General features: G+C 39.3%; 1 protein-coding gene across 5 annotated transcripts; it reads right to left on the reverse strand.

Annotated features, from left to right (window-relative positions):
- Window positions 1-1,766: 1,766 nt before the first annotated feature.
- LOC111588125 (bifunctional apoptosis regulator) lies at window positions 1,767-12,848 on the reverse strand. 5 transcript variants are annotated; one of them, XM_023298293.3, is made up of 9 exons: window positions 12,541-12,848; window positions 10,976-11,276; window positions 9,241-9,339; window positions 8,586-8,679; window positions 6,300-6,472; window positions 5,800-5,944; window positions 5,362-5,541; window positions 4,763-4,959; window positions 1,767-3,119 (listed from the first exon to the last, which is right to left on the reverse strand). In XM_023298293.3, the coding sequence occupies exons 2-9, from the start codon at window positions 11,272-11,274 to the stop codon at window positions 2,927-2,929; spliced, it is 1,380 nt and encodes a 459-aa protein (XP_023154061.1). In that variant the 5' UTR covers window positions 11,275-11,276; window positions 12,541-12,848; the 3' UTR covers window positions 1,767-2,926. The 5 variants fall into 5 exon arrangements, with proteins under 5 accessions (XP_023154061.1, XP_023154058.1, XP_023154059.1 ...); XM_023298290.3 differs by having other exon boundaries at window positions 12,527-12,848; XM_023298291.3 differs by having other exon boundaries at window positions 12,518-12,848.
- Between the last annotated feature and the right edge of the window lie 233 nt (window positions 12,849-13,081).

Here is a 13,081-nt window from a genome sequence, read left to right on the forward strand (position 1 = left end):
CTCTTTTGAGACCGTCCCTACGTTGTTATGGCGACAGCGGCTGCTGCCATGACGACTGTTGAACACTAGGGGGCGGTCATTTCAAATTAATCAACAAAACTTTATTTAAATGACACATTTCTACATGTGGGATGACAGTGTTCAAAACGCCAGGTTTTCCCCATAGACTTTTTAACCCTAACGCTTTCTTATGCAGTCTGTGGTTTTCCCTGATTAGATGAGACACAAATAAGGGACAACAAATTCTAATTTAAAGTACAGGGTTTCTGCAGAAATCAGTCAAATTTAACGCTTTTAATGCCAATTTAATGGTATACTGTCAACATTTTTAATGCCACGACCACCAACTCAATAAATCACACAGGTTTTGTAAAAGATGATTTTTATATGAAAACTGTCCCTACATTTCACATTTCACTATTTCTGAATCCGGAAACCACCCCTGACCATCAACGGGCTGTAGTCATTCTCTGAAATCCACCTTTTTGAGCCATTTTTGCTGGAATTAGGTAAACAAGACACAAAATGAGATGCAAAGCGACAAAAACGAGACACAAAACGACAAAAAAACCCCACCATTGACAACCAATGGGCTGTCATCATTCTCTGAAATCCACCTTTTCCCTATTTCCCAGCTCTCCTCCACCTGGTTCAGTCTGCCAGCCACTTTAAAAACATGCAGTTTTTGACACTTAAACCCGACCGGCTGGAACAATTATCACAATGCTTCAACATGTTTACGCAGAAGCACATATCTGACGAATCGCAGTCTATAATTATAAATTATTAGTCAAATATTTTTCTTGAAAACTGCAGAAAGAATTTTTAATGCTGAGAATCAAATTTAATGATTTTTAATGCTATTTAAGGCCGTAATTTTCGCAAAATCAACTTAATGACTATGAATGCTTTTTAATGCCCTGCAGAAACCCTGAAGTATATAGACAAAATCAGTCCCACTCTCTGATATGACAACATTTATAAAGGGCTTAAAAGCTGTAATTAGGGCCTTTAACAAAGGTCCATCAATCCTTCACTAATGCTATGGAGATCAGTTACTATGGAAAAATTGACTTTTGAGGCCCCAGATCAAGGTAAAGAATCTCCATGGCTACAAAGCACCTGAGAAAACAAGAAATCTTTTTGAAAAATACACAATGAAGAGCATATACAAAGTTTTGCATTTAGTTTGGACGTGTAAAAAAAAAAATACAACATACATTATGTAAAAGATATGGGATAATGTGAAGTTTCACTACATACACGATTCAACCTGTAGAACACAGCAGCCCAAACAAACCTATAAAATCAGTAGTATTTATAGTCATTTTCATAGATCTGATCCCAGAGTTTTGCAGTCATGTAGTGATCATTTAGACAACGTGTAGCATGGCTCAGGTGTGGTCAAAAGAAAACAGAGCGAAGAAAGACAAGTGATATTTTGGATATGGACTTCTTGTTATAAGGTTTGTTATGTACTTACAACAGCTTTTTATAATTTTGTATATTTTAGTTTTGTTGTACATTTTACTTCAAATATTTCTAGGTACTTTATCTTCTTCTCCTTAGCGTGTTTCCTGTCCTGTTGTTGCTACATGTGAATTTTACCCCCTGGAATCAAACGGACTGCTACAGGTTCTTGTTTAATAACATTACTATTTGTTAAATTCAGATTATAACATTTCAAAGGTAATTTTGTTTGTTCTAATTTAGTTGTCCAGTTACTTCTTGCACCATGAAAAAAAAAACTAAACAAGCAACAGTAAAACCTTATTTAAAAATCTTTATTTCTTCTTTTTTATTAGAGAACATGGAAGAACAAAATCACAGTGTAGAATCGTTAAGTGCAAATGAAGAATGTAAAAAACAAAAAACTAGTTTTTAATTAGCTCGGTTCACCTATAAAATGGAAAATTATACAGTGAACAGAATGTTTCTGGGCAGTAAAAAAATTGTGCAACACAATAACTGTCAGCAGTACAAGCAGGTAAAAAAACAGCTCCTTATTAAAATCTCAAAAGATCTGTATTAGAATAGCAACAAAATTTAAGAACATAAGACGTAATTCAAATCTAAGTGCCAGATATCTCATGATAGCAAATGCTGGAACCCTCTGGAACAAACTTCAGTGATACACGTTTGATCCAACAGACAGCCTCTTCGTTACCCCTCGAACAGCTGAAGCCTGAGGGCAGAACTACAAACCCCAACATCTGACTTGTTTCAATCATGTTTTCAAACCTCACAGTGAATTTCCAAACGGCTCTGTAGCACTGAGATCACAGTCACAGCCAGAGCCACACTGAAGAAGCAGAGTGCATCAGAATTACGAAGACTCATACACTATTATACAACTGCTTCATTCAAACTTATATTCTGAAGCAGCAGTTGTTCATTTACCCTAATTGTGGGTTATATGCCAGAAAAGATATTTGATGACAGAAGTCAAACAAAATCGAATGTATCCATGCATAAAGAACTCACCTTTCACTGGGCAGCAGGCTACAGTTATGTCAGTGCTACAAAGCTATGAGGAATTCTTTATGAGGCGGATCTTTACTGACACCAGTGTTTAAACAAAACTTATCATTTGCATAACTGCTCCCAGAACCATTTAGGCATTGTGGTTTGTGAATGCACTGGGGACGCAGAGAGATCACTACAGTCATGAGTTCATCTCAGCAACATCCCAGGTATTTTACTGCCGCTCACCTCGATGGTTTGGTTTCTCCTTCAGTAGCTCGGTGCCTCTCCTGTTCCACACAGCAAGACAGGAAGCGTGAAAACTTCCTGTCCGGCAGCAAACAAAGCCAGTCTCACATGAGTTTACGGCTGAAAATGAACAGTTCTCTTCAGCAACTGTACTCCTGGTGAATTTAGTTTTTTGCTGTGAACTGTACAGCAGTAACCGGGCACATGCAGCCCGTTAGAGCGCCTGCGTTTCAGGATGCATCAGCTGCTGCACCACCAGGTCTATATTAATGATGGGGCTGAAGTAGAGAGCCCAGTAGAAGAGACAGTTGCACACAAACTGTGGGACAAAAGGCCACAGGAGGGCGAAGGCGAATCCCTGAGAGAGCATCTTCCACAAGTGGTTCCACATCTTACGCGGCAGAGTCCTACAGAAAGGCAGTTTACAAAAACAGTTACAGACAGAATGCATCACAGCAAACGTGGCATTCGTAAAACATAAAATAGACTGCATGTTTGCAAAAATACTGCAAGTGATTTTGAATAAACAAGCAGTTATACATTATTATAATAATATATATTATTATAATTCTAAAAATGTAACTTTGATACAAAGAGATGGGTTTTAGTGGCCGTAGAGGGACTTTAGTACTTGAGGGTGAATTTATTGGAATCTTTACTGACATTTAGCTATTATATTTAATTGTTTTCTAACTGACAGTATGCAAGCATTTGAGTCCCTCCACAGTTACAGTGAGAATTATGGCCAATGACACACTGTTGTTAATGGAAAAGTTCATATGTGAAGTTGAGTGTTTGTGTAACCATGATATTTTATATCGGAGGCTGTCAGATATAAGCCAGATATCAGACCAAGCTGTTGGCTGGTTCTCATCAATCGTAAGCAATGTGTGCAGCTCAGTGGTCTGTCCTCCAGCTTTCTTGATGTCACAAAAGGTGTGCCACAAGGTTCTGTCTTAGGACCCACTCTCTTTACTATTTATGTCAACAATGTGGGTCAAAACATAAATGCTTCTGTTCATCTTCATGCTGATGACACTATCATTTACTGTTGTGCGAACACTGCTGTTCTTGTATTTGAACATCTTCAGTCAGCATTTCACATCAGTCACATCTGCTACACCTTAGACTAGTGTTAAATGCTGACAAAACGAAAGTAACGTCGTTTTTGGTAAAAAAAAAAAGAAGGTGCCAGAAGTTTTCCTTGGTATTATAACTGCACAAGGCACCCCTATTGAGTTGGTGGCCTCTTACAAATGACTCAGCATCACAGTTGATGAAAGCCTCTGTCTTAAAATCCAAATCGAAAATCTTTTAAAGAAACTGAAATTAAAATTGGGTTTATTTTTCCAGAACAAATCCTGTTTTTCTTTTACTGCCAGGAGACTGCTTGTTGATGGCACCTTGAGACCTCTCACACACCACTGCACTTTGTACTCCATGGTTAACTGGTCATCACTGTCCACACACAGACTTCTCCACTGGCATCATTTCATTTACAAATCCATCCTTGGTCTGCTGCCCACATATTTATCCTCCTACAGGTAACGGAAACAGTTCAGCCAGTCTACATTCCTAGGACTTCACTACTTTCACCGTCCTCTCAGTCTGCACAGAGCTCGGCAAAATAGCTTTTTCTTACTCTGCTCTCTCAACATATAACTCGCTACAGCAGAGTCTGAAGCTGTCCAACTTGATTCCCCTGGGGGACTTCAAACGTTTCCAATACTATGGAAACCTTTTAGGACTTGTTCTTGTTCGTAGTGTTTTTACTTGGCGCTTTGCACATCCATTTTGATGTCTATGTTGTATTTGGTCATGAACCTGTCTGTCTGTAACTTAGTGTTACATTATATTGTCTAGTACAGGTCCCTTAGTGTTGTTTGTCAGTGACTCAGTGCCGTTTTGTTATGATATTTGAGAACAAGTGTCTCTTGAGAATGAGACCCCGTGTCACGATGAGATTACCTGTATAAATAAAGGTTAAATAAATTAAAAAAAAAAAAAAAAAGAATAAGATGAAAGCACCCAGGCCTCCCACTGAGTGTACCTGATCCTGGCTCTTGTCCAAAGCCTCCATAGGGCACAGCCTTCCAGCACAGACAGCAGCATGGCGTTAACAATAATGAAGCGGGATGTCCAGTAGTGGACGGCCAACCAGTCCCAAGCAAACTCTGCAATCAGCTGGTATGGAAGCAGGCAGTATTTTACAAGGAACTCTGCCCACTGACGCCAGCTGGGGTTCACCTAACAAACGCAGGAGCATGACAGAAAACACAAGATGAGCTCTTTTAAAGCATTAAAACAGATCATAATGAAACACAGAAATATGGAAGTTACATTTTACAGGCAAATCCACCATTGTATAAAAAAAAATCTGCAACCTCAACAGATGTGGTTTTGATGTGGTCTTGATCGAAAATGAAGGAAATTGATTTCAACGGCTTTCACAATGAAATCTCTTCTTGTATCCTTTTGTTGTGATACATTACAATACTGAGCCATCTTAATGCTCACAGTACTATCTTAATCTTGCATTTTAGCAGCAATCGAATCATCATGTGCAAATAAGTGTGCCAACTGTTTTATGTTTGACCAACTACGCTGAATTTAATGATAGCTAGAAGTTTGCTTTCTATGAAATGCCACCTGTGTCTCAAGGAATCTGCTCTCCACTCCCTGGTCAATGTGGGCGATGGCTGGACAGCAGGTGTGCAGGAAGGGCAGGAAAGTCTCAGAGTAATCAAATAAATACAAATAAAGGATTGTGAGACGTGGGGAGCGCTTCAGTGCATACAGCAGGAACAGAGACTTCCCAGCGTTAGCCGCCTGGCAGAGAGTGACACAAACAGTAGGACAGTCACTTCACTGTGAATGCAACAAATATGACAAACTAGAAACTCAGTTCTTAAAATTGCGGCCGTGGAACACTTTTTTTTTTTTTTTTTAACAAATGAAGGAACACTAAAAGAAAATGCTACATCATTAAATACCAGAATATGAGCATCTAAAGTACTAAACACCTGCATACGAAGTAAATCAACCAAGGCATTTTTTTTAAAACTGCTGTTTAAGCAGGTTGCTTACTTTGTATTCCCAGAGGTTCTGTGGAGGTTTGACCCCCAGGGCTTTAACTCTGTCCAGTTCAGCCAGAACAGCTCGTCTATGAGCTTGGTTTTCTATGCTGTAAGGCGCTTTCAACAACTCCTCATCCCCCAGCATCAACAGGAGCCTGAAGCAAAGAAATTAACACCATATCTAATAATAAACAAGATGAGTTACAAAGTGGTGAAATAGAAACGTACAAGTACTACACACAGTTATCCAACTGCTAAGATTACTCAGGTGAACATGTAGCATGATTTTAACTTTCTGAGATGAAATTTGTCTGCATGTTATTGTATCAGGACAGAAGCAAAAGTTAAATACTACACACTTGAACTTATTTTATGGCACTTATCCAGGTTGTTTGCTCCTACTAGATTCTTGCTTATATTGTACCAACTCTCAGATGTACGTCGCTTTGGATAAAAGCGTCTGCTAAATGAAATTGTAAAACTGTAGAATTGTAAATATAATTTCTCTACCTTCCATTGACGTTCTCCTGCTGGAAGGGTTCTCTGTATAGCTGGGCCCAGGGCCCCAACTGTTCCAGCCAGGACACAACCTCCTCCGGTGTCCAGCGAGACACAGGTTTACTGATTAACAGGTCATGTTGTTCAACCACACCATAGCTCCAGTGATACACCAGCACCATCACCTGGAAATATACAATACGACATCAACAAACAGTACAGTACGCTATTCGCGTTATGCCACACTTTCATTTGGATGCAAAGAAAGAAAACATGCAGTTCACAATCTGTTGTTGTGGGGAGTAGGGCATTAACAGGTTTGAATAGGCCACAGTGGTCCAGACTGGTCACACAGTTACATTTTACAGCTGGTGTTTGAACTAAATCTAGTAACTATGTATTGCGATAAACACACATCATCACTAGATGTCCCTATGCGCATTAGATTTGCAGGTGCACCACCTTTCTCTCCATTTCCATCACAGTTACTGCATGTTAACGTGTCCTCTTTACTAACAAGTTAAGCTAAATCTCTTTTTTGCTTGATAACGTAACAAGCTCAATGCAAAGATGGATTTCTAAGTAGAACTGCCATGCCGGGCATCTTACCATGTACACAGCTAGGTGTCGTGTCAGGCTCAGTGAGTGTCCATCTTGCACCATGATGGCATAACAGTTCAAAAACTCTAACTATGGGCCAGTTGGTGCCGAAAAACTATAGTGAATAACAGTACAATGTGCTTAAGTTATTTCATTCACCTACAGGGAGTAAGTGTGTTTTCTGGTGAAACAACTAAACTGTAAATATGGAATCTAAACTATATTTAGACTTCTGAAAATCAATGGCAAAAGATGTGTGAAACTAAGAGTGGAGAGAACAGGACTCAGACTTGCAAGAGTCAGCTGAGCATATGAAGTCACATTAACTGTCATTAATGTAAATGCTAATTAAATCAAACTTAATGTCTGTGTAATTTGATTCTGGGCTTTATGTTCATTGTTTCTCCCCTCATGATGACTGTTTTTGATAAATTATCATTTACCTGTTACTAACTGTAGAAGGCATACAGTATTTGAAGTGAAGAATATGCAGGGCATTTATTAGTCCAGTAGGTGTCAGCTTTGAGCGGTGACAGCTGTTGCTGGACAGTGGACAACTAAGAGTTTTGTGACCATCTTGCCACGTTAACACGTAGATTTTCAAGCAAAAGCTATGTATTCCTGCATTTAACAACATGATTAATGGTGAGCTATTAATCTTCCATCAAAGGCAATCAAAGCAGAAGCAAAAGTTTGGACTCTTCTTATTTCACCAGACAATATTAAGCAACCTATTGGTGAGTGTGTCGGTTATTTGTCTGTCTATGCAGCATCTCTGTGGCTTTAAGTTTAGCTCCTGCACTAATATTAAAACTAGATCCATCTCAGTTTGCAAGCACTATTGTTTTTCCATGCAAACTGCATGAGTCAAGGAAAATGCAAACCCAAAAGCATCCAAAACAAACTGATGTTTTGCACACAGACCAATGCTCAGCCCCTTAAAAGTGGATTTACTCAATAATGATATCCATTCATGAACTGAGGTCAAAAACAGAACCATGCTGTACTCTATTTACATGCCCCCAGCAGCAGACACACACACAGACGTAAATTTGCTGCCACGTGGCAAAATACACAGTACTGTTGCTCCATAGTGCCACATGGAAAAAATAAACATGGTCTGCTTCCATCAAATGAACAACTGACCCCTTCAGCCACTACTTTAACCTTTAGCTGTTACATATGACTGTTAAACATATACATATGATTGATTCAGAGTATGTACTAACCTTTATTGTTAATGTTACTAACCTGCCTTTTTGTTATTTTATGTTGTTAAAGGTCAGCTGCTGAACACTTGAATTTCCCTCGGGATAAATAAAGTATCTATCTATCTATCTATCTATCTATCTATCTATCTATCCATCTATCCATCTATCTATCCATCTATCCATCTATCCATCTATCCATCTATCCATCTATCCATCTATCTATCTATCTATCTATCTCTTTAGGATTTTAGTAGGACAACAGTATAACAAACATGAAGTGATCACCCTATAATGATTCAGGTGAAAAGTACTTGTCTTCTAAGGCACATTTACAGAGGTCATGAGGTAAATGAGTATGCAGAAGGTAATAGGAAAATTGCTGACAACCAAAAGGCAGGTTAGGAAGGTAGCTTGATACTGAACCATCAGTTTTTATTTGAGGTCATTTTACTGCAGGAGTTCTTATTTACAGCTGTTGTGTACTTACAGCCACACATGTGAGCGCACTTAAGACTCCAGAGAAGAAGAAGCCCGCTCCTTTGTGCTGGTTTGTCCGAGATCGGCCCAAGTTGTCACCATATCTGAGAAGAGGAAGGATTAAGATAAAGAGGAGATGTATGTGAAAGCAGTCATAGCTGCTTCAAGACAAAAACATCAAATACAACTAAATATAGTTCTAGCATGAGGCAAATTAGCAAAGACAAGACCTTCATTGTCAGTGAGGAATTCCATTAAGTTTATGCATTAAAAGTCTGCCTCAAGTGATGAAAAGAATCTGTTGGTTTGGAGCTTAGCAAGCATCTGTCGCCTCTTCCTCTTAACTAGAGGCTAGAGGACACACTAGCTTCTACTACTACCAGCAAAACACACCTGAGTCTCTGACTGACATGTTGGCTGTCATGCTGAATTGACAATGGGTCAATAAACGTGCCAGGATTGGATGAGGAAGACTACAATGTAGGATCATAAAAGATGATATCTTTGGTTCTGATGCATCAAATTTGTTTAAATTTTTCCCTTACATTGCCCAATGTGTGTCTGTCAGTGTCAAATTTGTGAAGTACTATTTTTCAGTGTTCACTAAGCTGGCACAGTCTTTCAAAGTTTTACACCAAAACAACTTGTATCATAAATTAAAGTACCTCTGGAAGGCCAGCAAGCTTCGGGAGATTTTGGGGTTTGCCTGGATTTCTGCTCTCCTCCGCTGCACAACCTCACTGAAAAGCTTGTCAGTTGCATCCCTACAAAAAAAATGGGATCTTGTGAACACATAAAACAAAAGTGAAAGTACAACAACATAAAAAATAATGTGGTGAAGGTGCAGTTATGTTCCTTGGTTTTTCCTCTGGCATCAGCTGATTTATGGTAGTTCAAGCTGGTTAGTGCGAACTTCTGTAAGAGCACATAGAGTGAAATTGTCCTTCCACAGTCACAGCGAGATAAGTTTGATTTTGGATTCTGATAACATTTCTCCTTCACACTTCATAAAAGTCTCTGTGTGATACATCATGTGGGTATTCTTTGTTCTGTTTCAGTTTACTCCTCAACACTCACCAAGACGAGAGAAAAATCACTAATACAAATTTTCTGACAGATAGTGTGATTTAATTTATTCTTTAAGTCAAACTTTTATTCAAAACTTGCTTTGTAACAGATGTCTAACATGTCCTGGAACATGACTACATACCAGATAGCATCACTACTGTGACTGTCACACAAGGAGAATGGTAGAGACTTGGAAAACCATGGACCCAACAGTTTAAACTCCGGGTCAGACACACTGTACAATGAGCATTCAAATTAGAGCCATGCACTTTACTAATCGTTATTATAATCATCACTAGTTTCAAATTAACATTCTAATGTGTAATCAATTAATTGTTCAGCCATAACATCCATCCCCCTTCTTACTGAAAAACAGCCAAGAGCTTGGGGTTATTTTCATGGATGGACAAAAATGTGCAGTGAATGGTGATTTAACAAGTATATGGCCCTAGAGATGACAAAAAAATACAACACTAATAATTTGCTGTGTACACACACGACAAAGAGAGCTGTCATATTGTTATCCTAAAATTGGGTTTACATCATTTGAATTGTGAAGCTTTCTGCTTTAAATAATGAGTCAGACTAGGCTGGTGTCATTTAAAATGCAGCAGCAAAACTTTCACAAGGCCCAGTGAGTGTTAAGAGGTTAATCAAACTTTGCAACATTTGAGAAATTTCCAGGCAAGGGAAAATAGCCACAGATGTTTATTTTCACACTAAAACAATGTGTGCACTATGAACTTACTGTGTAATAATAAGATGATGTCAGTAAATGTGTACAAAGACATTCCAAACACTTTACTTATTACTCAGGCAACGAACGCGGCTGAGTTATGTGACGATCTGCAAGCAACGAGTGTTGATTCATCTTCTAGAGTTTGTTTATACAATTAGCACAGTGATAAAAGATCTACTATATGTGGAGGAGTCAAAGGTATACTTGAAGACAATATCATTGCTGAGGACTACAATAGTGCAGACTGGGAGTAAGCTGTTAGGGATGAGTCTGTGTTGTCTGCATCTGATGTGAACTGGCTCACCCCAAGTTGTAGAGCAGCAAATTGTGGCAACATCTAACAATAGAAAACTTTGGCTTCTTTGTTACATTTAAACAGAGAAAAACTGTTCTATATTTCCACAAACTAAGGTCCGGTTTTGTACCAACACACAGGTATCACAAAAACATATGGCACTAGAATCCCAAGGTTTCAAATGATACCCAACGTAGAGGTTGTCAGTGGATCTCTGTTGACTTGAGGGAAAAGTGAATGCAGTTGCCAGAAAATCAAACATTCAACCCCTGATATTGCATGGATGTGAGAAGCATACCTCAGCAGTATGTTGATTTTAGGAAAGCCTTCCCACTTCTCCCGGCACTCTGGACATTCATTCTTGTGTGAGGACTCCCACCATAGAGCCAGACAGTGGCGGCAGAAGTTATGGCCACAGGTTAAAGTGGTGGGGTTGACTAAGATGTCATAGCAACAGTGACACGAAAATTCATGTTCTGAAATGCTACTCGCTGTCGACTTTGACTGAGGAGATTCAGATAAGTAAGTGGGCTCATCCATTAATTCTCCCAGGCCGTCATCTACTGAATCCCACTCCATATGCTGAAACATATCCATGTCTGAAAGGGAGGAGAAGCAGGGCTCATTAGGACCAAAGCGCACAGGTGATATAATTTGAAAGTATAAGCAAAATATGCAAAAGCTTCATAGAGACTAACAATTTCAGCACCATACCTGTAGAGTATGAAGCTTTTGCCAAGCTTCTTACTTTACAACTACCCCATCTTTCAAGCCATATTGTTGTGTTTAAGACTTTTAATGTATTTTTCCAGGAATGTATCTTCTGCCATACATTTTTTTACACTATGATAGCATCAGCAAATTTTGAAACTTTCCTGGGTTGTGTAACATCAGGCCACATTATGTTTTCTCATTGTTTGGTATTGCAGTTGGGGCTGCAAATACTCTTTATTTCTTTATTTTTTGGTTATTAAATAACATCTCAGTGTCATTTTTGATTTATCAGCTATGAGCTTAATCTAGAAAATGTCCAAAAGGGTAAATTGCCATGTGTCATTCCAAACCCAGTTTATAATCATCAGAGAAACAGAAAGTGGCTGCCATTCCTATTTGATTTGACAAGCTTGCACTACTTTAGTACGCAAAGATAACGTTTTTAAAAAATAATACAGATTTAATGTTCCCTGTGATGGATCTGACAACTCCAGGGTGATGTATGACTTGCATTCCTTAGTAAATAATTGAACTAATTACTGCATTAATCTCAATTTACACTGCAAGCATTTTAAAATGAGCAGAATAAAAGCATAGTGTAAATGAACCGTGCTCAAGGAAGTACAGCTAAAGCTTCTTTAGCACTGAGCTGCATTAACTGACACGGGATGCAAACAAGTCATTTTAAGTATTATTTATGAAGTAATTAGCAGGCAGACATCTAAAGTCAGCACCAAGTCACTTTCATTTTTAATTTAGTTCAAGTATAGAGGAGGCGTGTCATGATAGCATTTGTAGCACAAGTAGCTAAAAAGAAAAAAAAACAAATCGTGAGCTGCTCATATTCAAAACCTGACACAGAAAGAAACAAATAGTTCAGAGAGTGATATCTTACATACTTTGATAGCGACGTTCACATCCTGATCTGTTCGTTAGCTTTACTCTACAACCGGCTAGCTAGTCGTTAGCTCCGAGCTAAGACAGCAACAACAACATTTACTGCTCTTCCGTGATGCAGCAGGAACACGTTACTGACATTACTGACACCAAAACGAGCTCTCACTAGCTTTAGGACTGTTTGGCTACTTAGCCTGCCAGTGGGAACTTAACGTTAGCTCGTAGTTACCGTTGCTACCTGAATAACGTAACTTCTTATCAGCGTCGTTCGGTAAACTGACCCGCTCCCCGCTCGCCTCAGAATCGTCCTCCGACAGCGGACCAGCAGGACGGTGACATGACTCTCCGGCTAACGAGTCCCTGTTAGATGACAGCGTCCACGCAGCACACAGACGTTTGTTTCTGAGTAGCTGTAGCCATGACTCTTGGACTGTGGACTAGAGTGGAACCCGCTCACGCACACAGACGTCAGATGACGTCGTCACTGGTCGCGCTCTGGTCTCACCTGGCCAAGGTGAGGAAGAGGGAGACCTGATGCCGGGATTTCTGGAAGTAATGACTTTAGCCGTGCGGCTTTTAAAAGCTGCCTCAGTTCAAAGTCCAGCTGTGATCGTGTCTGAGGTTCGACTCCTTATTCATCACCACGATAACAATCAAACAGTTACCTATTAAGTTACACGTAGACTCAGAGACCTGGCTGCTCCTGAATGTCCACCTGAACACACATACTGAGGGACCAGACTGCACAGTGACACAGCAGTGGTACAGATTAACTCAGTACATTTACTCAATA

This window comes from Amphiprion ocellaris, chromosome 4 (genome assembly GCF_022539595.1).
Source record: "Amphiprion ocellaris isolate individual 3 ecotype Okinawa chromosome 4, ASM2253959v1, whole genome shotgun sequence".
Taxonomy (NCBI): Eukaryota; Metazoa; Chordata; class Actinopteri; family Pomacentridae; genus Amphiprion; species Amphiprion ocellaris.